This window comes from Piliocolobus tephrosceles, chromosome 9 (genome assembly GCF_002776525.5).
Source record: "Piliocolobus tephrosceles isolate RC106 chromosome 9, ASM277652v3, whole genome shotgun sequence".
NCBI lineage: Eukaryota > Metazoa > Chordata > Mammalia > Primates > Cercopithecidae > Piliocolobus > Piliocolobus tephrosceles.
The window spans coordinates 41695766-41722504 of record NC_045442.1 but is presented as its reverse complement, the minus strand read 5'-3'; the positions used below and the strand labels follow the sequence as shown (position 1 = coordinate 41722504).

Here is a 26739-nt window from a genome sequence, read left to right as displayed (position 1 = left end):
ATATTGAAAAAGTGATGAAATTACATAACACTCATACTTAACAGCTAGATTTTGTAGTTAACATTTTACCAGATTTACTTTATCACATGTATTCACCTACCTACCCCTCTATCCAACCATGAATCCATCCAGGGGAGTTTTTTTTTAATGCATTTCTAAGTTTCAGATATCATTATACTTCAGCATTTTATATAATTAAGTAAAACTCAGTATTTGTTTATGATTTTTTGCTATTTTGAGGCAGAATTTATGTGCTAAAGCACACAAATCTTAGGTGGACCATTTGATGAATTTTGACAGATGCATATACCTATGAAACCTGAACCCCTGTCAAGATACAGAACATTACCATCACCACTTCCCAGTAATCTCTGCCTCACCCTGCCACCAAGTAACCATTATTTTCATTCCCCCCACAAAGATACATTACTTTTGCCTGTTCTAGAATTTCATGTAAATTGAATCATACACTGTGCTCTTTGGTGTAAGGGTTTTTCTTAGAATGGTGTTTTTGAAACTAATCTGTGTTATATATATGTCAATAACTTATTCTTTTTTTATTGCTTGAGTTTTATTCATTGTATTATTATACCACAACTAGTTTGAGCCATTCTCCTGTTTATGGACACTTGGGCTGTTACCACTTTTTGTCTGTTGTGAACAAAGTCGCTATAAACATTCTTCTACAAGTCTTTGTGGACATTCGCTTTCATTTTTCTTGGGTAAATATATAGGAGTGGAATTGCTAAATCATAAGGTAGTTGTAGGCTTAGTTTTAGAAAAAACTACAGACTTTTCCCCAAAGAGATTGTATCATTTTACCCTCTGACCATCAATATGTGAGAGTTCTGGTTACTCCACATCATCAGTATTTGATGTGGTCAGTCCTTTCACTTTTAGTGATTGTGTGATAGTGTTATTGTGGTTTTAATTTCCATTTCATTGATGACTAATATGTTGCATACTTTTTAATTTTTTATTGGTCATTTGTATATTTTTCCTTTCTGAAATATCTTTTCAAAATCTTGTCTACTTTGAATTAGGTTGTTTGTTATTGAGTTGTGGGAGTTCTTTATGTATCCTGGATTCCAATATTTTGTCAAATAGATGCTTTCTGAATATTTTTCTGGCAGTGAGTGGCTTGCCTTTTGATTCTCAGTGCTGTCTTTGGGTGACCAGATATTTTAAATTTTGGTGAATTCTATCAGTTGTTTTCTTTCATGGCCATTATGTTCTGTGACTTAAGTAATCTTTTTTTTTTTTTACTCTCCAAGTGGCAAAGGTATTCAGATATGTTTTCTTTTAAAGTTTTGTCATTTAGTTTTTATGATTTATCATTCATTTGGAATTAATGTTTGTGTATAGTATGGAATAGAGGTTGTGGTTTGTTTTTCTTATAGATATCTAATTTTTCCAACATTATTTATTGAAAATACTTTCCTTTCACTATTGGATTGTTTTGGCGCCTTTGTCAAAAACCAACTGAAGTTATAAAGTATGGCTGTGTATCTGGGCTCCATTTGTTCAGTCTATTTGTCTTTCCTTATGCCAGCATCCATGCTTCATTACAGCAGCTTTGTGTGTATCTGGGCTCCATTTGTTCAGTCTATTTGTCTTTCCTTATGCCAGCATCCATGCTTCATTACAGCAGCTTTGTGCTTAGTAAGTGCATGAGGTTAGGTGTGGTATATATGAGTTCTTCCTTTTTTAGTTATAGGATCAGAAGTTGAGCCACTTCATTTGTGTTGGTCCCCATGAAAATAGTAATCTTCATTTCTTATCCCCATCTCCAGTTGAATAATATAGTTGAGTTTTTTTGTTCTCACCTGTGAGAGAAAGCTAAAATTGCTGTTTTTTCCCCCCGGGTTCTCTTCTTTTATAAAGTTATTTTCCTGATTGTTGTTATTCTGTAAGTTTTCCTTTTTGCCTCCTCTCCCTACTTTTTTGCCTGTCTGGAATTAAATCTCAAATCTTCTTGAGTCTGGGTTCCCTGCCTACTATGTCTGGGAACTTTTATTTTTTAAGCTCATCAAATGGCCCCTTTAAGATTTGCTTATTCAGATCTTTTACTCTTCAGTTGTTTTGACTTGGGCTAGAAGACAAGCATAGATATCAGAATCTCTGGGAGAGACTTTTTTTTCTTTTTTCTTTTCTCGAAGAGACTTTTGAGGGAAGGGCAGTTTTCAAAGGAGCCACATTTTATGTCTTTCATTGAATCCCTATTTTCCTGTTACCTGCCAAATATAGACATTTCCCTGCTGTCTATCTTTGTCTCTTTCACCATTCTCATGATTTAGTTCCTACCCATGTACTGTGTGGTATCTACTGTCAATCTTTCTTACATTCTCTTTTAGGCATTTTTACTTAAATATCTCACTATCACTTCACACTGAACACAACAAAAACTGGATTTTTTTTTTTTTTTTGACAAAGATACTCTTTTTATTCCAGTCACAAATCTTGTCAGCATTTTCTTTCAGAAAGTCTCATGTGTTTAGGCCAGGCACAGTGGCTCACACCTGTAACTCCAGCACTTTGGGAGGCCAAGGCGGGCGGATTATGAGGTCAGGAGATCGAGACCATCCTGGCTAACACAATGAAACCCCATCTCTACTAAAAATATAAAAAATTAGCCGGGCATGGTGGCGGGCGCCTGTAGTCCCAGCTACTCGGGAGGCTGAGGCGGGAGAATGGCGTGAACCCAGGAGGCGGAACTTGCAGTGAGCCGAGATCATGCCACTGCACTCCAGCCTGGGCCACAGAGCGAGACTCTGTCTCAAAAAAAAATAAATAAAGTCTCATGTTTAATCTCTTCTCTATTTCCATTATCAGAGCCCAGTCAGATCTTAGTACTTTATATCTAGGTCCAGATTCATCTCTAGGGCTCCAGGCAGCCTCTGGTCCATTTCATCCTGCATGCTGTGCTAGACTAGCAATGCTCTTTTTGTGCCACCCCGAACATCCCTCTCCTGCTTAAAAACATTATTTTCCTTTTCCTTGCTTTTTCATTTTTATCTTTCTTCTTTTCATCACCTTCTTCTAAATTCTCCATCTCTTAGCTCCTCATTATTTCTCGGACTTTCTCTACTCGTGCCCAGTTAGCTTTCTTCTTGCAGAAGTACACTATACTCATTCACTTCTGCTCATTCTCACTTCTGGGCCTGAGCTTCTATTTCCTTTGCTAGGAATTCCCCATCCCTAACCCTCTGTGCTCATCCAGAGTTCATCTCTTTTTCTGCATGTTGTGCTCAAGCCATGATAAACTTTTGAATTCCATGGACAATGTCCTGTTTTACAATTCCTACCTCACTTTGTTTGCCAAGATGTCCCTATAATCCCTGATTGGCCTGTTCTTTAAAAACAAAGCGTAAGTGTTACCCTCTTCTGGCAAGTCTCCCACTAATCTCTTCTTCTAAGAAGGATTAAGCAGTGCTCTGTATTCCCACAGCAACTTGCACTTACTGCAGTTATATGTTACATTTTCTTAATTCTTTATTTATATCTCTCCCACATTAGTCTCTGCATTTTTTGAGCATATTAAGACATTATTCTTATTTATCTTTTAATAAATATTGGTTGAATGATTGAATTAATTTGGGGGTAACTGTGAGGCTTTTCCTCAGTTGTCTACAGTCATTGAAAAGTGACATGAGCACAGTGGATTTAGGACAGTGTTTTGAAACTTTTAGCATTGTAACCCTATTTCATATAAATCTTACACATTGTACATTTCAAATGGGTAATTTTTGTGGAATGCAAATTATATCTGAATAAAGTTGTTAAAAAAAGATGGGCTGAACAGTCTTTTAATGGGGCTTGTAAAGTAGTCTGGTACAACAGTCCTGTAGTCTTAGACAACTCTTGGTAATTAAGTGAATGATAACTGCACCATTTTGTTCTGTTTTGTTTTGTTTCTTTTTCTTCCATTGCCTGGGCATCTCCACCAGGAGGGAGGTTAAAGAAAGAATGAGAATGATTCAGTTAGCAACACTTAGCCACTTAGTAAACAGCCACTCTTAAGTTTTTGTGAGTTTTAGAGTTGAAAAGAATATTTTTCCCAAAAAGAAGTTTGTGAGTTTTGGAATTCCTTAATGAACAGTTAGTTTATATTTGCCTATAGCTTTCTTGTTTCACCAGAGTTCTCTGTGGGTGTTAAATGTGATTTTCCTCAAAGCCATTAGACATATTTAAAGGTTAGGTAATTTTATTCTTCTCAAGAGAATGTCTTTCTTAAAGAATATAATGCTAATGTTAAATTTCAGTCAGATTAAAATAAAGTTTAGTCGGGAAGTTTTAGACATAGTTTGCTGAGTACTAAAACAATATTACATATTGTGGAAACCAAAATTGAAACAGAAAGCTTGCTGTCTACCCTTTAGGAGCTTACATTCTGTTTGGGGTTGATATGATTAATGATTTTTAATTTCTTTTTTTTTTTTTTAATAGGTCACTACTGTTTTTAATGAAGCCACATCATCTTTCGATTTAAATCCTCAAGTGTTACAACAGTTAGATAGTAAACGACAGCAGGTCCAAATGACAGTTACAGAGACCAACCAGGAGTGGCAAGTGTTGCAGTTGAGAGTGCATACTTTTGCTGCCTGTGCAGTTGTGAGCTTGCAGCAGCTTCCGGAGAAATTAAATCCTATCATAAAACCATTAATGGAGACAATTAAAAAAGAAGAGAATACACTAGTGCAAAACTATGCAGCTCAGTGCATAGCTAAACTCCTTCAGCAGTGCACAACAAGGACGCCCTGTCCCAATTCAAAAATTATTAAAAACCTCTGTAGCTCACTTTGTGTGGACCCGTATCTAACTCCTTGTGTCACATGTCCAGTACCAACACAAAGTGGCCAGGAAAATTCTAAAGGTATATACCTAAACTTTTATTTGGGGTAGAGAAATAACCTTTTAAATTTGTTTTTGTTAACTTATGGGTATAATTTAAGCACAAAGCCAGTTCATGTTAATGCTTTTTCCCATTCTGAGAGAAAAGACTTGATTGTAACAAAACTCTTTGTTACATGAATTTGCACATACTGCTTATCAGTCACAACCCTTTAAGTTCAAATAAGCCATTCATAGATCTGATAGCTGATAATAAGATGACTGAAATCTGTAAGACGGGTGTTCACCCTTACCTTTGCCTTCAAAACCATCATTACGTGGTTTACTGTCTCAAACTAGAAAAGTTGATTGTATCGAATGTTATTTAATGAATTTTTTTTTTTTGCTTAATCAAAGGAGCAACCCTATTGACTGAAAAAGTTATTATAAAATCTTTGGTTTCCCTAATTTAGTGCATGTTTTATGAAATTAGTGAACTTTTAGTACTTTTGGTAAATAATACTTAACCAACTTCTTTGTTTTCACTTGGAGAATTTATATGGAAAATGAGAACTGCCCTCTGCAGGCGGGTCTTAAAGACCAATGTTTCCTTCATATGACTCAGTCCTGTATGATTTTTGTATGTGTGATTGTTAACAAGATATTGGGAGAACAAATTATTTGAAATGTAATAGACTTACAGCTTTGGTGCAGCATAGATCTTGAAAAATATGTGAATGAACTAGAAGAAGAAGATGGACATTTTGAATATTAACATCTTAAAAATGCAATGGGGTCTTCCCCCTCCCTCCCCACCGCCCGTTACCCGCCCTGCTCCATTGCTATGTAAGGCAGCATTGTTTTGCAGTGGCCAATGTTTTTCTGAATTCATGGTGACTCTGGACTTTTCTTTTAGAGAAAATTTGTTTGAGATATTTTTTAATGTTTCTCGTTATGCTTAGGCACAATAATTTTTTAAAAAGTAGTAGACCAGGCCGGGCACGGCAGCTCACGCCTGTAATCCCAGCACTTTGGGAGGCCGAGGCGGGCGGATCACCTGAGGTCGGGAGTTCAAGACCAGCCTGACCAAAATGGAGAAATCCCATCTCAACTAAAAATACAAAATTATCCGGGTGTGGTGACGCATGCCTGTATCCCAGCTACTCGAGAGGGTGAGGCAGGAGAATGGCTTCAACCTGGGAGGTGCAGGTTGCGGTGAGCTGAGATCGCGCCATTGCATTCCAGCCTGGGCAACAAGAGTGAAGCTCCGTCTGAAAAAAAAAAATTAATTAATTAATTAATTAATTAATAGGCCAGGGGCCAGGCGGTGGCTCATGCCTGTAATCCCAGAACTTTAGAAGGTTGAGGTGGGCCGATAACTTGAGGCCAGGAGTTCGAGACCAGCCTGGCCAACATGGTGATACCCCATCTCTACTAAAAAAAAATATAAAAATTATCTGGACGTGGTGGCACACGTCTGTAATCCCAACTACTTGGGAGACTGAGGCCCAAGAATCACTTGAACCTGGGAAGCAGAGGTTGCAGTGAGCCAAGATTGCACCACTGCACTCCAGCCTAGGTGACAGAGTGAGACTCCATTTCAAAAACAACAACAACAACAACAAAAAATTAATAGGCTGAGCATGGTGGCTCACGCCTATAATCCCAACATTTTGGGAGGCCGAGGCGGGCAGATGGAGTGACCTCAGGAGTTTGAGACCAGCCTGGGCAACATGGTGAAACCCTGTCTCTTCAAAAAATAAAAAAATTAGCTGGGTGTGGTGGTGTGTGCCTGTAGTCCTAGCTCCTCAGGAGGCTGAGGTGGGAGGGTTGGATCACTTGAGCCGAGGAGGTGGAGGTTGCAGTGAGCTGAGACCATGGCACTACTGTCCAGCCTGGGCAACAGAGCAAGACCCTGTCTCAAAAAGAAAAAGAAAAAAAATATAAATATATATATTTAAAATATATATATATATATATATATATATGTGTGTGTATATATATATACACACACAGACATTAACTGTGCTGTTTCTCATTGTTCAGATGATGACTCTGCGACCTAAATTGTATTAGGTATAAATCCTATTTAAATAGACTATTTTATTGCCATTCCATTTTCTAAAGAAAATGTCATTGGCCTATAAAAGTTGAGGCCTAAAAGACATAGTTTAAAAGTGTTACATCTCTTATGGAGCTGAAAACATTTGGTATCACCAATATTATGATTAAAAGGTTATTTGACTTTTTTCTTATTAGGATCCACCTCAGAAAAAGATGGAATGCACCATACTGTCACCAAGCACAGAGGTATAATTACACTCTACAGGCACCAGAAAGCTGCCTTTGCTATCACAAGTAGGCGAGGTCCTACCCCCAAAGCAGTAAAAGCTCAAATAGCAGATCTTCCTGCAGGAAGTAGTGGAAATATTCTTGTTGAACTTGATGAGGTAAATAGTTTTTTTCTTTGAATGCTTTGATTTTAAACAAATATCTGGCTTACAAATTGAGAACTAAGTTGTATTAGCTTCCAAAACTATTTCTACGTGAAAGGACTGGGATTAATTTTTGGAGTACTCCAACAATATGATCCAGAAAAATGGCAAACTTCAAATTTCTCATGTCTCTTGTAATTTTTACCAGCTTAACTTTATCTTCCTAGGCAAGACAGCCTTGTAAACTTATTCAGTCCTATATAGCAGTGACTGTAGAGAAGGTGTTGAATAATAGTGAAAGCTAACTTTTCTGTGTCCTTTCAATGCACAAATGTCATGTAATTGCCACCCACCTGACTTTTTTAGTCAATTTGATGTTTATTAAATGCATAGTGTGAGGTAGGGTTCTATATTTTCCATATGAACAGCCATCTATCCCACTATTGAATCCTTTCCTCTGATTTATAATGGCACCTCTGTTATATATCATGCTTCGTACGTGTGAGGGTTTCCATTATTCAGGCTTTCCATTATTTCCCATTGGTCCACCTGTTACACAGTACAGTCTTAACCAGTGGTTTTTTAAAAAGTGTTTTGTTTTGAAAATCTCACAGTCACATTATTAGCAATGGAATGAATGCTCTAGTTAGTTCTTTGCATTGCAAGGCGTAGGAATTTACCTTGGTTCAGCAGTAAACCATCAATACTAAAAGACATGTTTCTGTAAAATATAGGTCTCTTTTAAGTTTCTTTTTAAAATCAACAGCTTATTATCTATATTTCCCTTAAAACATTCTGTGAAGTCTTTTTCACTGACAATATTTCCCTATAATAATTTTAATAAAAATTTTACTGTGATTTTGATATTTATATCTCTATAGTTTGCATAGTTATTCCTCCAATTAAACATAATTTTTAAAATATATATTATTATCTTTGGGGGGACAGATTTATGGACTAATTACTACTGAATAAGAATTATTAATCTTGGGGTTAGCTTAAACAGATGATCTTGTTCTATCCCTTAAGTGAGTATAAATAAGGACACAGCATTTTGTCTGTCTTGTCTCTAGCTAACAAGTTTCTTTCGGGTAGAGAGAAGGAGGAAAAAAAAATGTCACTTAGGACTATCTCTAGAAACAGCACATATCCTTCTATTCCTAACCTCAACCCCAAAAAAGTGTTTTACTTTTGACACAAAAATCTAGTTAGGTGTTGTAGGCCCCTGTAAATTTAATTATTGGGAAATGTTTATAATTGTGATAAACATGTCTAATAATTGCTTACTTGGTTAGTGATAACCTTATGAATTCTGAGATGATGACTTTCAAATTATCTTGATAAAATTTTAAATGTATTATGATTTTTTCTGAAATTCTGTTTTTATCTAACATTTAATTTTAAGGCCCAGAAGCCTTACCTGGTACAACGGAGAGGAGCTGAATTTGCTTTGACAACTATAGTAAAGCATTTTGGTGGTGAAATGGCAGTGAAGTTGCCACATCTCTGGGATGCTATGGTTGGCCCATTGAGGAATACAATCGACATAAATAATTTTGGTATACACATATTTTTATGAGTCCAATTTTTAACAGATTTTAATGTCTATTAATTAAATATTTCCTTATAAAATAAAAATGCCTCTATGCCTCTACCTGTTTATTCCAGACCAGCTGGTAAGTTTTAAAATGGAAACTTGGTTTAAAAAACACATACACATTTATTTTAAAAAAGAGATACTTGGGTTGGGCACGGTGGCTCACTCCTGTAATCCCAGCACTTTGGGAGGTCCAGGTGGGCGGATCACTTGAGGTCAGGAGTCTGAGACCTACGTGGCCAACATGGCAAAACCCCATCTCTAGTAAAAATGCAAAAATTAGCTGGGTGTGGTGGCACACACCTGTGGTCCCAGCTACTCTGGAGGCTGAGGCAGAAGGATTGCTTGAACTCTGGGAGTGGAGGTTGCAGTGAGCTGAGATTATGCCACTGCACTGCAGTCTGGATGACAGAGCGAGACTCTGTCTCAAAAAAAAAAAAAAAAAAAAAAATTTTTTTTTTTGGAAGAGATACTTGAAATAGATCATTATGTTTAAGTTCTTTGGTTGCTCTACATGTAGTACCCCAGCACTTAAATTAAGGTCTTGGCATTTAATTTTAACACTAAAAAGCAACATTGACTCTTCTATGCTAGCTGAAAAAGTGCTAAAAGTTTTTGTGTGCTCTAGATTTTGAAAAATTATTTGCCAGATAATACAGACAATATATTTTAACAGATGGAAAATCCCTCCTGGAAAAGGGAGATAGCCCTGCTCAAGAATTGGTGAATTCTCTGCAAGTTTTTGAAACAGCAGCAGCTTCAATGGATTCTGAGCTTCATCCCTTGGTAACTAACTAATGCAAGTGTAATATTTCTTCAAATAAAACAAGTGGTCTTATTAAAAAGTCTTAAAGTTTAAAAGGTACAACTTTGATGTCATCCTTAGTAATTGCTTTTTTCGTTGCTGTAGTATAACTAGATTCCTCCTTTACTAACAGTGCAACTCTTGTGGGCTTTGATGTAGACCTGGCTGCTTGAATTTGAGAGAACACCCAACCTGGAAGCTTAGAATGTGGGGGAATTGAGGGAAGGACTCTGATGGCACAGGAGCCAGACATAAATAGGGAAGAAAACTGCAGCCCTGTTCATCCAGATGATCCTAATAATATAGCTCCAAGAAAGGAAAACCACACATAATGAAATCTGTTTCCTAGATAAGTATAAAGGTGAAAGGAGTCATCTGCCTAAGGTGAAGCTGGTCAGTGCAAAGATAGAACACTGGTTTGTGATTTTTTTTAAAACTATTAAAATGTTTCTTATAAAAGAATTAGGACAGAGGGAGGAGGAAAATAGAGAATTATCTGTTTTTTTTTCATAAGAGAGTATTATTTTCATATATCTTCAATAAGAAGCTCTCTGCAGTTTACCCCATTTTGAAGGGTATTAACCCAGTTCTCTTTTGTTACTTAACACAAAAGGGAAAATCAATCAGAGGGTGGAGAAGAATGGATTTTTTTAATACATAGTAATAAAGTATGTCCTTTTACTTGTTAAAAGTTCTGCTATTTACTATTAGTAAAGAAAAGTAGGCCGGGCGTGGTGGCTCACGCCTGTAATCCCAGCACTTTGGGAGGCCGAGGTGGACGAATCACGAGGTCAGGAGTTCAAGACCAGCCTGGCCAATATGGTGAAACCCCATCTCTACTAAAAATACAAAAATTAGCTGGGCGTGGTGGGACACGCCTGTAGTCCCAGCTACTCGGGAGACTGAGGCAGGGGAATCACTGGAACCCGGGAGGCCGAGGTTGCAGTGAGCCGAGATTGCACCACTGCACTCCAGCCTAGGCAACAGAGCAAGACTTGGGCTCAAAAGAAAAAACAACAAAGAAAAGAAGAGTCCATCTGTATGCTCTTAACCTCCATAATTAGCAACATGCATTCAGCTGAACTGTAAGGCACATCAAACTGTTGAACAGATAACTGGCTCATCAGCATTAATTCTGGTGTTCCATGTAGCAGACATTTAATAATAAGGTGCTGTCATAATGCTGTTGTGATTATAACACCTATGGTAAGCCAGAAAGCTACAGTGGAAGATACCTACTGAAGTATGGTGCTAGAATAAAATCGGCAACACTCAAGCCACTGAATGAAAAGTATGTACCTAAACCTAAATTAGTGCTACCAAATTTGGAGGGGGCTGGTGATGTGTGGTGCTGTTTTTCCAGCCTCAGTAGGAGATTCTTGCCAAGTACTTTTCGGTTTGTTTCCTGTTAATTTTGGAAAGAATTGAGTGTTCCTGTATGCCTAAGAGAGGATATGAGCAGAGGAGAGGTTCTATACCCTTTTTTCCCTTCTTTTTGAAAGAGTTGTAATACATTAGTTTGGATTTGGATTAGATTTCTATTGAGAATGTTTTCACAGTAATGTTTTGAAGTATTTGGAGATATTTTTAGAGTCACTTAGAATATTGAAAACTTTCCTGAGTATGGGCTATTATAGTTACATATTAAACAGTATTTTCCTAATAAGAATTCTAATTGCCATTAACTTTTTGTTTTTAGTTGGTCCAGCATTTGCCACATCTTTATATGTGCCTTCAGTACCCCAGTACTGCAGTGAGGCACATGGCTGCTCGTTGTGTAGGAGTCATGAGCAAAATAGCTACCATGGAAACAATGAATATTTTTTTGGAGAAGGTTCTTCCATGGCTGGGAGCAATTGATGACAGCGTCAAGCAAGAGGGTGCAATTGAAGCACTTGCCTGTATCCTTTTTTATTTGACAAACTGTTGAGGAATTATGTTCATTTCACTTAAGGATAATTAAAATGAAATTGATGTATTCAAATATGCATATAAATAACCTGCCTTGTTCCAAAAAATACCTGTTCTTTTTACATCTTATTTTGAAATATTTTCGTATTTTATTACAAATATGTTACAAATTGATTTGCATTTTATGATAAAAATTTTCACGTGGAAAGTTTGGAAAATTGCTATTAATTTTAAAACATCTTTTTAATAGGCAAAGTAGTTTTATGTACTTTATGAACTATATGTCTAGTAAGTGATCTTTATTTGTTTATAGTCAGTTTATAATCTTATTAATCAGGTATTCTGTAGGTAGTCCTTATGTTATAAACATGTTATGTTTTTAAAGTTTGTTCATTAATTGGGTTTAAAACAACCAAAATATACTAGATAATTAGTAATATACAGGCAAGCCCTTTGCTAAGGGTATGGCAGCAGCTAACATTCTTTAACTCAAAGTATCTGAAAGATATTTCACAGAGCACAAAAGATGGATGAAGATCAAATCAGTAGAACTCTGGTTCAAAAATACTGAAGATTACAGGAGAACTGCGCTTACTAGGCTCACTATATCCTGCTGGTGATTGCCAAGATCCTGGTGGGAAATTTGGAATTAATCTTTGAGTGACACTCAGTTGTATTCCTTTACTTACAATGTGACTTATTTTATTTTGACATTGGAATTCCAGACGCTTGTAGCAATTTCTTTATGAAAAAAATCTTATTAGTAAAGCTTCTTCTGGCCTTCCTCAGAAGAAAACTGTAATTTTATGTTCCTAATCATGAGAAAGATACATAGTATTTTCCAAGAAGCAACAAAATGGGCAGATACTGTTATAATTGAATCATAGGCCTGGAGGGTCAGTCTCTTCCCTCATAATACAGATGAAAAAATCATGAGCCTTTTAAAAAGTTACAATCTTGGTATCAATTTGTTTGTGAAAACATGTGTCTCGGAACCATTTCAAAATTTCCTTAATCACTTACTCAGGTGTAATGGAACTACTGGATGTTGGTATTGTTCCATATATTGTCCTTTTAGTTGTTCCCGTATTGGGAAGAATGAGTGATCAGACAGACAGTGTGAGATTCATGGCCACACAGTGCTTTGCAACGCTAATTAGACTCATGCCACTTGAGGTAAGTCAAAGATACTTGCTGTATAGACATAATGTTTTCTGTAACTTGATCCATAATAATTGTAACCCTTTTTAGGGCCAGGTACAAAGGCTCATGCCTGTAATCCCAGCACTTTGGGAGGCTGTCTCTACTAAAAAAAATACAAAAAACAAAACCAAACCAATTAGTTGGGCATGGTGGTGTGTGCCTGTAGTCTCAGCTACTCAGGACACTGAGGCATGAGAATTATTGGAACCTGGAGGCAGAGGTTGCAGTGAGCCAAGATCGTGCCACTGCACTCTGTCCTGGGCGACAGCAAGACTCCATCTCAAAAAAAAAAGAAAAGAAAAGTAACACTTGTTAACATGTCAGGCTAAAAAAAAGAAGGCATTATTTCAAAAATGTTTATATTACAGTAATTAAGATTTTTAGGCTTTTAATTGGTACTTTTTTTCTTTAACACAGAGAGTTTTAATTTAAGTAAAACAGGAAATCAGACACTATGATTCCTAAAAAAATTTACTAATGCTTTTCTAGAAATAGAATTGTTCCTAAGTTTTTCTGGTAACATCTAGTTGTAGACTGTGGGCTAAAGTTTAGGCAAAAGATAAATTTGAGAGATGGTAATTAAGACTATAAAAAGCAAATGAGGTCTCTGTGGGAGTATGAAAAAGAAGACTAGAAGGATCATGTTGGAGCCCCCATTCATGGGGGCACAAATAATGTGTGGCCAGTGCAGGAAACTGAAGTGGCTTGAAACACAGAAAGAGCCAGGAATAATTCAGGAAATGGTATGGCATGTCATCCATGTTGTAACATGTACAAGTACTTCCTTTTTATTGCTGAGTAGTATTCCATTGTATGGACATACCACATTTTGTTTATCCTGTCACCAGTTGATGGATATTTGGATTGTTACCAGCTTTTATTAATAGTTATTATGGGCTGGGTGAGGTGACTCATGCCTGTAATCCCAGCACTTTGGGAGGCCACAGCGGGTGGATCACTTGAGGTTAGGAGTTCGAGATTAGCCTGACCAACTGAAAATACAAAATGGTGAAACTTCGTCTCTACAAAAAATACAAAAATTTGCAGTGTGTGGTGGTGCACACCTGTAATCCCAGCTACTCAGGAGGCTGAGGCAGGAGACTCACTTGAACCTGGGAGACAGAGGTTGCAGCGAGCCAAGATGGTGCCACTGCACTCCAGCCTGGACGACAAAGTGAGACTCTGTCTCAAAACAAAACAAAACAAAAAGAAACAATACTACTCTGCATTTGCATTTGTAAGTCTTTGTGTGGATGTGTGTTTTTATTTCTTTTGACTTAAGAATGAAATGCCGGGTCATATGGTAAGCTCGTTTAATTTTTTTTATAAAACTGCCTAATCGTTTTCCAAAGTAACTATCATTTGACATTCCTACCAGCAAAATAATGAGTTATAAATAGGATAGCCTCTTTGAAAAACAGTTTGGTTATATCTGGTAAAATTGAAGATACCCAGCCTAATGACCTGAAAACTTCATCCTACATATATACCCTAGAGAATTCAACACGTTTTTTCAAGAATTTTTTTTTTTTTTTTTTTTTTTTTTTTGGAGACAGAGTTTTGCTCTTGTTGCCTAGGCTGGAGTGCAGTGGTGCGACTTCAGCTCACTGCACCCTCCGACTCCCAGGTTTAAGCGATTCTCCTGCCTCAGCCTCCCAAACAGCTGGGATTATAGGCATGTGCCACCACACCCTGCTAATTTTGTATTTTTAGTAGAGATGGGGTTTCTGCTTGTTGATCAGGCTTGTCTCAACTGTCAACCTCAGGTGATCCTCCTGCCTTGGCCTCCCAAAGTGCTGGGATTACAGGTGTGAACCACCACGCCTGGCCAAGAATATAACATCACTTATAGTAGTCTAAAACTGGAAATCACCCAAATGGTCGTGGAGAGTAGATATGTAAATTGTGTACTGTTATACTGCAAGCAGACACACCACAGACACATACAGTAATATTCATGAATCCTTAACGTAGGATTCCTTTTTTATTAAATTCAAAAACAGGCAAAAGAAATTTGGTGATATAAAGGTATAAAGAAAAATAAGAAAGAAATTACCATAAAAGTCAGTGAAATGATTACCTCTTGAGGAAAGGAGAGAGAAGGTTATGATTGAGAAGGAGCATATGGGATCTTGGGATCTTCTAGGGTGACTGCAGTGGTATTTTTCTTGATCTGGTTGTACAGATGTTTGTTTTATAATTTACTAAACTGTTCCTTAGATTATTTCTCTACATGTATATTTTACCTCACACTAAAAAATGTGTGAAAAAAAATTACTGCAACAATACAGATACTAGACCATGGTGTCAAAAGACCGAGGTGTCATTTCCAGAATTGTTTTCATCCTCTGCTTCCTACATTTTAACTCAGATTCTTTTAACTCCGAGGCCTTCATCTCACTTTTAAACCAAATGTGTTGTACTTAGTCTCCTTGGCCCTTTCTTAGCTTTGAAATAAGTGAGCAGTGGGAAGCTATTATGTGTTCTTTAAACAAAGGAGATGATGACTGCAGTTTTTGTTTGTTTTTAAGGAAAATTAGTCTAACAGCTGAAAGTCTTATTTTAGGAAAATCAGTTTAATAGCCATTTAAGTATGGATTAGAATTTGAAGTGCACCAAAATAGAGCTCACATCCACTGTGAGGTGATAAAGGGTCTAAACTCTAACACTTAGCAATAGTCTTTTGGGGTTTTCTTGGTTGGTTTTTTGTTTTGTTTTGTTTTGAGATGGAGTTTTGTTCTTGTCGCCCAGGCTAGAGTGCAATGGTGTGATCTTGGTTCCTGCAACCTCCGCCTCCTGAGTTCAAGCAATTCTCCTACCTCAGCCTCCCTAGTAACTGGGATTACAGGTGCTGGCCACCATGCTAATTTTTTGTATTTTTAGTAGAGACGGGGTTTCACCATGTTGGCCAGGCTGGTCTCGAACTCCTGACCTTAGGTGATCTGCCCACTTCAGCCTCTCAAAGTGCTGGGATTATAGGCATGAGCCACCTGGTTTGTTTGTTCTTAAGGAAAAACAACAATACTTGATAACAGATTGACAAAAGAGATTTTGAACTTTAGGTATTGAGAAAAGATTGGTAAGACTCACTTTGATACATGTGAAAATTACAAGACTGTGATACAGATTTTACTTTTGGCCATGATGGAAAAACGGGCAACAGATTTACCTTCCTACCTTAACTAGAACACCAGACAAAATGTACCAAACAGTGGTTTTCAGGCATTGGACGACAGGCAGCACTGGATAGTGAACTATGAGAGAAAGTGAAACAAATGAAGTGCCCTGGCTTATTGCCTAGAGCCATAGCACAGAGAAGGGAAACCCAAAGAGAGCCCAGTAGTGTTGCTGAACTGAAGAGTTAAGACAAAATTTGCAAGACAGAGTACCTGAAGGTAGGTACTGCACAGACAGGAGGTAGCTGCACAGAGAGAAAGCTCCAGAGGTCCACAGGGGGTTCTCCCAAGCTTTTGGCTGAGTATTCATCTGCATGTACTATGAGAACATCTTTGAGACTGGGGAAAGAATCACTGTGGAAAGGAGTAGGTGGAGCAATTTCCAGACCTCCTCACACAGGGCTGGGAATAGTTTGTATTTCCACTAAGGAGAGTAAGAGTAACAAGACCTTCTACCATACTGAGCATCAAGTCCTTAGAAGCATATTGCCTCAGTAATAGGGCCAAGTTAGCCCTTGACAAAAGGCTGATTTGGATCTTCCTTGATAAAGCTTAAAAGCAAGCCTCAATGGGATCTAATTAATTTCAGCCGAACTAAATATTGCCCAGAAAAAAAAAAGCCTCAACATATTTAAAGGAATAATTAAAAAAAAAAAAATACAGCACCCAACAACATAAAACTTAAGATGTTTGACATTCACCAAAAAATTACCACACCCAAAAATATGTCCAGTAACTGGGGGAAAATACAGTCAATAGAAACAGTCCCCTGAAGAGACCCAGATAATAGACAAGGACATTAAAATATACTCCAGGGCTGAGTGCAGTGGTTCACCTCTGTAATACCAGCACTTTGGGAGGCCAAAGCAGGCGGATCCCTTGAGCTCAGGAATTCGAAACCACGCTGGACAACATGGTGAAACCCTGTCTCAAAAAAAAAAAAAAAAATTACATAGGTATGTATATACACACACACACACACATACATACATACACATACACTCCATATGTTCAAGGTAGAGGAGGAAAGCATGAGTGTGATGAGCACAACGAAAAATATAAGAATGACCCAACTTGAACTTCTAGAGATGAAAAATGCAGTTACAAATAAAAACACACTGGATTGCGCCTGGCGCGGTGGCTCACGCCTGTAATCCCAGCACTTTGGGAGGCCGAGGTGGGTGGATCATGAGGTCAGGAGATCGAGACCATCCTGGCTAACACGGTGAAACCCCGTCTCTACTAAAAAACACAAAAAATTATCCGGGCACGGTGGCGGGCGCCTGTAGTCCCAGCTACTTGGGAGTCTGAGGCAGGAGAATGGCATGAACCTGGGAGGCAGAGCTTGCAGTGAGCCGAGACCGCGCCCACTGCACTCCAGCCTGGGTGACAGAGCAAGACTCCATCTCAAAAAAAAAAAAAAAACACTGGATTGCATTAATAGCAGGTTAGACATACTATGGAAGAGAATATTAGTGAATTTGAAGATAATAGCAATAGAAACAAGAATGATATCATGAAAGTTCATTCCTGTTTCTCTTTGTTTTGATTCTCTTCTGTTAAGTCTTCATAGAAAAAGTCATCTACTTTTCTGAAATGCATGTTGTCAAAGAATCTTGGAATATCAACCAGTGATTTTTATAGAAACTCTAATTCCCTTGCACTGTTAGTAACTTTTGCTGATTTTTATGGGAATTGGAGTGAGAAAGACACTCACAAGAGGGGTTGCTGGCACTGAACCAATATTCGTGACACTTGGGTTTAGGGTTTCACTGTTAGAGAATGGACCTAGCTATGTAGCCCTATGTCTTGTCATTTCTTAAAAGTTCCATGAGAATAAAAATATAAAGATTTTGTTATTTGTAAAGCATTGTGCAGAAAGACTTTAATGATTATCATTATGTTGTTAGATGTTCTAAAATGTTAGTTTTTACCTTAGTAGATAAAGTTAATTCCAAAACCTTCGAAAATAGACTCATTGTACATACCTCACTGCCCTAATGCTATTTTTAGTGGTGTGTGGAATATATATTTTAGTTAGATTTAATTGAAATTCTGTTTCCAGAATTTTAAATTTCTTAAGTTGGGAGACATCGTAGGGCAGTAGTTCTCAAATGTTTTGGTCTCATGACTTTTTTGGGCTTTCATTTTTTATTAATAAAAAACATGTGGCCAGGCATGGTGGCTCACGCCTGTAATCCCAGCACTTTGGGAGGCTGAAGTGGGCAGATCACAAAGTCAGGAGTTCAAGACCAGCCTGGCCAACTGGTGAAACCCCATCTCTACTAAAAATAGAAAAATTAGCCAGGCATGGTGGCACGCACTTGTAATCCCAGCTACTCAGGAGGCTGAGGCAGGAGAATCACTTGAACTTGGGAGGCGGAGGTTGCAGTGAGCTGAGATGGGGCCACTGCACTCCAGCTTGGAGTGAGATTCCGTCTCAAAAAAAAAAAAATGTTATGGTGTCCAAAATGATGTTGTGAAATATATCAGACCAATTAATATATCTTAGTTCATACACTCATCATTTTTTGTGGTGAAAACCCATTTAATTAAATTTTAGTCTTTTAGCAGTTTCCAAGTGTACATTAACTGTAGTCACCATGCTGTACAGATCTACAGAATGTATTCATTCTAAATAAACTTTGTACCCTTTAACCAACATCTGTCCATCTCCCCTCAGTCCTCTCCCTTCCACCTACTAAGCACCTAGCAACCACTCTTCTACTCTGCTTCCATGAGTTTGACATTTTAGATTTCCACATATAAGTGAGATCAAATAATATTTGTCTTTCTGTGCCTGGCTTGTTTCCTTTAGCATAATGTCATCCAGGTTTATTCATGTTGTCACAAAATTTCCTTCTGAGAGGCTGAATAGTATCCAATTATATATAGATACACTACAGCTTCTTTATCCATTCATCACATATACGAACACTTGGGTTGATTCCAAATCCCGGCTATTGTGAATAATGCTGCAATGAACACAGAAGTATAGATATCTCTTCAGTGTACTGATTTCATTTCCTTTGGATATATAACCAAAAGTGGGATTGCTAGATTATATGGTAGTTTTTAGTTTTTTGAGTAACATCCATACTGTTTTCCATAATGCTGTACTAATTTACATTCCCACCAACAGTACGCAAGGGTTCCCGTTTCTCTACATTTTCCTCCACACGTTTTGTCTTTTTAGTAGTAGCCATTCAAACAGTTGTGAGGTAATATCTCATACCAGTTTTAATTTGTATTTCCCTGATGATTTATGTTGAGCATTTTTTCATATATCTGTTGGCCGTTTGTGTGTGTGTGTGTGTGTGTGTGTGTGTATAGATATATATATATATTTTTTTTTTTTTTTTTTAAGAAATACCTATTCAGGTCCTTTGCCCATTTTTAAATCTTATTTTCTCTCTGTTGAGTTGAGTTCCTTTTATATTTTAGATACTAACCCCTTATCAAGATTTATGGTTCACAAATAATTTTTCCCATGGTGTTGGTTGTCTCTTCAGTCTGTTAATTGTCTCTTGTGCTATGCAGAAAGCTTTTTAGTTTGATGCAGTCCCATTTGTCTATACATGTTGAGTATCCTTTATCTGAAATGCTTGTAACTAGAAGTATTTAAGATTTCAGATTTTTGAACGTTTGCATTATACTTACCAGTTGAGCATCCCTAATCTGAAAATCTGAAATCTGAAATGCACCAATGAGCGTTTCCTTCATCTGTCATGCTGGCAATAACAATGTTTTGGATATTTGGATTTGGGATGTTCAACCTATATTTTGATTTTGGGTTTTTGTTTTTGAGACAAGGTCTCACTCTGTTGCCCAGGCTGGAGTGCAGTTGTATGATCATGGCTCACTGCAGCCTCGAACTCCTGGGCTCAAGTGATCTTCCCACCCCAGCTTCCCAAGTAGCTGGGACTTCAGGTGTGTGCCACCATGCCCAGCTAACTATTTTGTGTAGAGATGGGGTCTCCCTCTGTTTACCCCAGGCTGGTCTTAAACTCCTAGGTTCAAACAGTCCTCCTGCCTCAATCTCCCAAAGTGCTGGGATTACAGGGGTGAACCACCATGACCTGCCTGTATTTTGATTTTGTTTCTTGTGCTTTTGGAGTTATATCCAAAAAATTTGCCCAGACCAGTGTCAAAAAGGCTTTTTTCTATTTTTTTCCAGTAATTTTATAGTTTCCAGTCTTATGTTTAATTTTTTGATCAATTGTGACCTGAGTTTTGTACTTGGTGTAAGATACAAAGGTCCAGTTTCATTCTTCTGCGTGTGAATATCCAGTTTTCCCAACACCATTTATTGAAGAGGCTGTCCTTTCCCCTTGTGTGTTCTTTTGTCAAAGATTAACTGTAAATACATGCATTTATTTCTGGTCTTTCCAGTCTGTTCCATTGGTCTTTGTCTGCTTTTATGCCAGGATCATACTCTTTTGATCATTATAGCTTTGTAGTATATTTTGAAATCAGGTAGTGTGATCCCTCCAGCTTTGTTCCTTTTGCTCATGATTGCTTTGGCTATCTGGGGTTTTTGTGGTTCAACATGAGTTTTTTTGTTTGTTTGTTTTTATAGAAAGCTTATTCAGAGGGATAATAGAGAACCATATGAGTTTTAGGATTGCTTTTTCTACTTCTGTAAAATATGCCACTGGAATTTTGGGGATTAGGGATTCTCAGTGCAGTGTAGGTATTGCATCGCATCTATAGATCGTTTTGGATAGTATGGACATTTTAACAATATTAGTTCTTCCAGCCCAAGAACATTTATTTTCGGTATTTAAGTCCATTTATTTGTGTCCCCAGCAGTTTCTTTCATTAATGGTCTGTAACTTTCAGTGTATAGATCTTTCACCTCCTTAAATTTATTCCTATTTTATTTTTTTGTTGCTATTGTAAATGGGATTGTTTTCTTGATTTCTTTTTTAGATATATTATTGTGTCAGTACTTCGTTACACTCTTAAAAATTGAAGACACCAAAGAGCTGTTGTTTATAATATTTTCTGTAATAGATATTAAAACTGGGAAATTTTTAAATAATTCATTTAAATAACAAACCTACATGTTAACATAATTAACTTTTTTGACGAAAAATAACTTTTCTAAAACAATGTGTGAGTGACAAGGGTGACATTGTTTTATACTATTGCAAATCTTTTTTATGTCTGGTTTTTGTTTTTGTTTTTTTGGGTTTTTTTTTTTTTTCTTTTTTTTCCTTGAAACAGGGTTTTACTGTGTCACCCAGGCTGGAGTACAGCAGCACAATCACAACTCACTGCAGCCTCAGCCTCTCCTGGACTCAAGCGATCCTCCTGCCTTAACGTCCCAAGAAGCTGGGACTACAGTCCCATGCCACCACACTTGGCTATTTTTTAAATTTTTTTGTAGAGATGGGGTCTTACTATGTTCTGCAGGCTGGTCTCAAACTCCTGGGCTCAATCCTCCACCACACCTGGCCAGTATTTCTGGTTTAATGGTAGATAGCTGGATTCTCATGTTTGCTTGGGCATTCAATCTGTTGCAATATGTTTTGGCTCAGGATATATAAAGAAAGTCCAGCCTCACAGAGATAGTTAGAAAAGGGAGCAATATTTTGACAGCCTTCTCAAATAATTGTGGATATTGTTTTATCTGATAGCATACCAGAACTCAAAGAGAGAAAGTTTGTTAAGTGTTATGTGCAATATAGAATCTAAATCCTATCAATCAATGTTTCATACTCTCTTACATTGAAATTCATTGGTTTGTCTTATACTTTTGTGATCATGGTATCTGCCCTGCCAGGTAAGTATGTCTTATACTTTTGAATGAATCTTTTATTATCCATACATGTTTTGTAACATTATGCATCAGTCATTTGGAAAATATTGGTTCATTGAGTTATGTAAATCTTCCACAGGTGGACACAATTCATTATATAATATTTTTAAAAATCATGTTTATTATCAACAGCAGAAAATTGTTTTTATTGGAAACTGTCAATTTATCTTGAAAATACAAATTTTATCAGTGACAACAAGTTAATGTCAGTTGTTTTCCTTGAAGTGACAGGTTCATTTTTGAGAAAATGTGAGCCAAATACCAAACTCAGAATATCCATAGTTTATCAGTCCTTTCAAGTAAAATGTTGTTCCATTAAAAAATGGCTATGTTAATATACTTTCTTTCTCCTGGGCACAGTTTGTCTAAATCTAAGTAGTAAGTATTGTCTGGTGTTTCCAAGTTTAATACCCATAAATCTTTATTTTAAGAATGTGAAACATCAACCACCAACAAAACATATGGTTAGGTGCATCCAGGATGGATATGTAATATAAACACTACTGAGTTTGTCAGGGAAATTCTTGGAATATTAAAGACTTCATATTTGGGTCTTTTTTTAATGGCTAGTTCAGCTTCTCAATAGATTGTACTTTGATAAGCAGCAGAATTCACAGTTTTTTTTCTCACAGAATGTTAAAAAAGACATGCATCAAAGGGTTGAGATTTATTAAAATAGATCATTTTTACTGCTTTATCATATTTTTTGTCTTTTTTTTTTTTTTTTTTTTTTTTGAGATGGAATCTCGCTCTGTCACCCAGGCTGGAGTGCCATGGCACAATCCCAGTTCACTGCAACCTCTACCTCCCAGGTTCAAGTGATTCTCCTGCCAGCCTGGGAGTAGCTGGGACTACAGGTGCACACCACCGTGCCCAGCTAATTTTTTAATTTTTAGTAGAGAGACAGGGTTTCACCATGTTGGCCAGGCTGGTCTCGAACTCCTGACCTCAAGTGATCCGCCTGCCTCGGCCTCCCGAAGTGCTGGGATTACTGGTGTGAGTCACCACACCTGGCTTATCAAGGACATTTTAAAGTAACACTGGCTATTTGAAAAAATGCTAATGTAGGGTTCTAAGAAATATGACTGCTAGCACATTTTGGTGCCATTGCCTTGATTCTTTCTGAAGTACAGGCAGTTTTCTTCATTATAACTTTTGCAACATCCACACAAATGTCAACACAGTGATTAAAAGCAAATAATGTTCTCCTTTTATTATGAAATAGTTGAAAAGGTCTTAGAGATCCATAGGGGTCGTGCAAACCACATTTTGAGAACTAATACCCTAGGGTATCAGAACAGTAAAATTGAGAAGTACCAGTAATAGTATTTAATTCAAAATAAACTATGCAACTTTATATGCCTCTTCATCAAATAATGCATGGTGTGGGAAAATGAAGTTGTAGATTGTGGTCTTTCAGATATTCCATATGTATTTACTTAGTAGTCTAATTGTAGCACCTTTAATGCTTGTCAATTTCTTTAACCTCATTTGTCTTCAAGTCTTTGTACAATTTTCAGAATTATTTTTTCTGTGTGTTTGTTTTGTTGTGTTTATTTGATCTAAGAATGAAAACTGAGTATATAGTTTTTAATAACTTAAATCATTTTAGGCAGGCATTCCAGACCCTCCAAACATGTCAGCAGAATTAATCCAATTGAAAGCCAAGGAGCGACACTTTTTGGAGCAATTGTTAGATGGGAAAAAGTTGGAAAATTATAAAATTCCAGTGCCAATCAATGCTGAACTCAGAAAATATCAGCAGGTAAGTTTTATACTTATCTTGTAAATAGGAATAGTGAGTTTTCCTTTCAAATGAACCTTGAAGCCTTGTGGCTTTTTTTTTTTGTTTTTTGAGACAGGTTCTTGCTCTGTTGCCCAGGCTGGGGTGCAGTGGCAGAATCATGGTTCACTGCAGCCTCAAACTCCTGGACTCAGGCCATCTTCCCACCTCAGCCTCCCGAGTAGCTGGGACTATACATGTGCACCACTATGGCCAGCTATTTTTTTTTTTTTTTTTTTTTTGGTAGGGGCAGGGTTCTCATTTTGTTGCCCAGGCTGGTCTTCAACTCCTGGCTTCAAGTGATCCTCCCACCTCAGCCCCCCAAAGTGCTGGGATTAGAGATGTGAGTCACCATACCTGGCCTTAAAGCATTTTGTAAAATTGATTTAGTAAAATCTTGTGTTTAGTGTCTTATACCCATTTATTTCACTTTTGCGTATAGAAAGATTTTTGTTTTGTGCAAACATGTTCATAAGAAAATGTTTTTATAAGAAAAAATTTATGATGTATTCACATTTATGATTTTTCTCTCTAACAGGATGGTGTGAACTGGTTGGCATTTCTTAATAAGTATAAACTTCATGGAATTCTGTGTGATGACATGGGTTTAGGAAAAACTTTACAGTCCATCTGCATTCTAGCAGGAGATCATTGTCATAGGTAATTTAAGATGTTATTTTAAAATAAGGTTTCCAGATTTGGAGAAATGTAAACAAGCTGGTTAATTTATCGTGTTTTGCTGTTGTAAAGGGCCCAGGAATATGCAAGATCAAAATTAGCAGAATGTATGCCACTTCCTTCCTTAGTGGTTTGTCCGCCAACATTAACAGGCCATTGGGTGGATGAAGTAGGTAAATTTTGCTCCAGAGAATACCTCAATCCGTTGCACTACACTGGACCTCCCACTGAAAGAATAAGGTAAGAGGTGTACGACAATAACAAAATATTTCAGCTTTTGTCGTAATTAAAATGAGGAACAATAACATTTATTAAAAGTGAATTTTAATTAGCTCTTTTGGTTGTGTGACATAGAAACTTCACTTATGAAAAGTGAGTGTACTTTGGGAAGATGTAATCAGTGAGGCTTATCAAAGTTGAGGACTTTTAACCATTGTACAATAAGTTGAGCTTTCCTGGAGCTGCTGAACTATCAGGAACGAAAGCCACTTTGCATGCCCCTTTTGGGAGTCTGTGACCATAGCATCTTTTTGGTGTTTCTGTTTTATTGTCATTTTCTACCCACTTTCCTGAGATCTCTTTGAGCCATGTGCAGGGGAACATGCCTGTAGTCCTGGCTGTTCAGGAGGCTGAGGCAGGAGGATCACTTGAGCCCAGGAGTTCAAGACCAGCCTGGGCAACATAGTGAGTCCCCCTCTCTTAAATAAAAAAGAGTTCCCCTTTGCCTCGTTCCCTTTCCTTCCCTCTCCCCAGAAGTATTTTTGGTCCGCTATGGCTGCTTTAGCTGCTGCTGCAGTCATGACTGCACTAAATTTTAGAGTTCTTTCAGCTTTACCCCTTCCCTGTTAACTAATACATCTCTTATGTTCCTAACTGTAAAGTTTTTCAAGTGGAAGCTCATTGATTTCAGTTCATTTTTTAAGGTTGGATAGTCATAGTTGCTGATTAGTCCATAGATTTGCTGTACTCCTGTGTTAATAATAGCAAATATTATTATTAAATAATGTTATTAAAATGTTTTAGTTTTTATCTTGGGCACTTACTGGCCAGGCACTATTCTAAGCAGTTTTTTTTTTTTTTTTAATGTAAAATTGTGTATTATGTATAGAAGGAGCAGGATTGAAAAAAAACTAAACAAATTGTGTATTATGTATTCTCACAGTCACTTTGTGAGGTAGGAATACTGTTGTTCCAATTTGCAAATAAGGAGTCCTGGGTCCAAGGTCACTCAACTAATTAAGTGGAGAGAGTGAGGATTTGAATACAGGCAGCTCAAAAACTTGCACTCTTGAGCAGTTTACTGTAGTGCTTCTTTGATAGAATTCATTCATTTGTAAGTGATAGAAATTCAATTCAAACTAGCTTAAGCAAACAGAAAATTCATTAATTCACTAACTTGAGAATTTCAGGGGTAGATTGTTGCTTCAGGCCCATCTAGATTACTCTCATTGACTCTTCCTCCCCTTACATAACTTATTGTTACTATTGGGCTTCAGTCCACAGTTGGTAGATAAGATGACAATGGGCAGTCTCTGGCCCATATTCTCTTAGTTTGGCAATTGTAGTAAACAGATCTTCCCTCTCTCTCATGAATATATCAGTACTGGAGATGACTGACTGGCCTTGTTTGGGTCATGCTCCCAAAACAACCTTTGTGGTTAGGGGATTAAATATTGTGAATAGCTTAACCTGGTTAAAATGCTTCATTTCCTTGGTGATTATGGGGGCACATGATTGGTAGTTCCCCCACATCACCTAGAACAACCTGGAGTGATAAAGGAATAGTGCCCCTAAGGAAGAAATGTTGGCCAGTAAAGTTGAAATGTCCACCATATTTTCAGTCTCATGTTCATCTCTTTTCTAATCAGACTGAGTAGGGCAACACAGCCAAGTCATTAGAAGAGTAGCCCTTCAGGGGCATGTATGTAGAGTAAGCAGAAGGGAATGCTGGGCTTAGTGGGCAGATTGAAAGCACTTTATACAATTGTAGCTATTAAGAACTTTTCAGGGTCTCTGTTTTCTAATTTTATTCATTTCTAAATAAAGGTTACAGCACCAAGTAAAAAGGCACAATCTAATAGTGGCTTCATATGATGTTGTGAGAAATGACATAGATTTCTTTAGGTAAGAATTAAATTTTTTTTTTTAGAAAAATTAATATCAAATTTGAAGACTCTTAATATTTTCCCACTTTAAAGATTCTTCATATAGTTCCGGACATACAGCAAAAGTTGTAAAATTTTCTATTTATTCTCCCTTAGAAATATTAAATTTAACTACTGCATTCTTGATGAAGGCCATGTCATCAAAAATGGAAAAACAAAGTTGTCAAAAGCAGTAAAACAACTGACTGCTAATTATAGGATTATTCTTTCTGGAACACCAATCCAGGTAATTATTTACTATTCTTTTTTTTTTTTTTTTTTTTTTTTCCAGGTGGAGGGTAGGCTTGGTATTTGGCAGTGAATTAAAGAAGATTTTTTTTGTTGTTATAGGA

The 26739-nt window shown here is 37.1% G+C and overlaps 1 protein-coding gene across 2 annotated transcripts in view; it reads left to right on the top strand.

Moving 5' to 3' along the window:
* The window catches only part of BTAF1 (B-TFIID TATA-box binding protein associated factor 1), a 106512-nt gene that overhangs the window by 61467 nt on the left and 18306 nt on the right, over nucleotides 1–26739 (top strand). For both annotated transcript variants that reach the window (XM_023226271.2, XM_023226272.2), the window contains exons 20-30: nucleotides 4447–4873; nucleotides 7090–7280; nucleotides 8671–8824; nucleotides 9539–9648; nucleotides 11367–11568; nucleotides 12606–12754; nucleotides 23394–23546; nucleotides 24103–24224; nucleotides 24315–24482; nucleotides 26289–26366; nucleotides 26504–26633. In XM_023226271.2, the coding sequence (XP_023082039.1) occupies nucleotides 4447–4873; nucleotides 7090–7280; nucleotides 8671–8824; nucleotides 9539–9648; nucleotides 11367–11568; nucleotides 12606–12754; nucleotides 23394–23546; nucleotides 24103–24224; nucleotides 24315–24482; nucleotides 26289–26366; nucleotides 26504–26633 (1884 nt within the window). The remainder of the gene's footprint in view (nucleotides 1–4446; nucleotides 4874–7089; nucleotides 7281–8670; nucleotides 8825–9538; nucleotides 9649–11366; nucleotides 11569–12605; nucleotides 12755–23393; nucleotides 23547–24102; nucleotides 24225–24314; nucleotides 24483–26288; nucleotides 26367–26503; nucleotides 26634–26739) is intronic.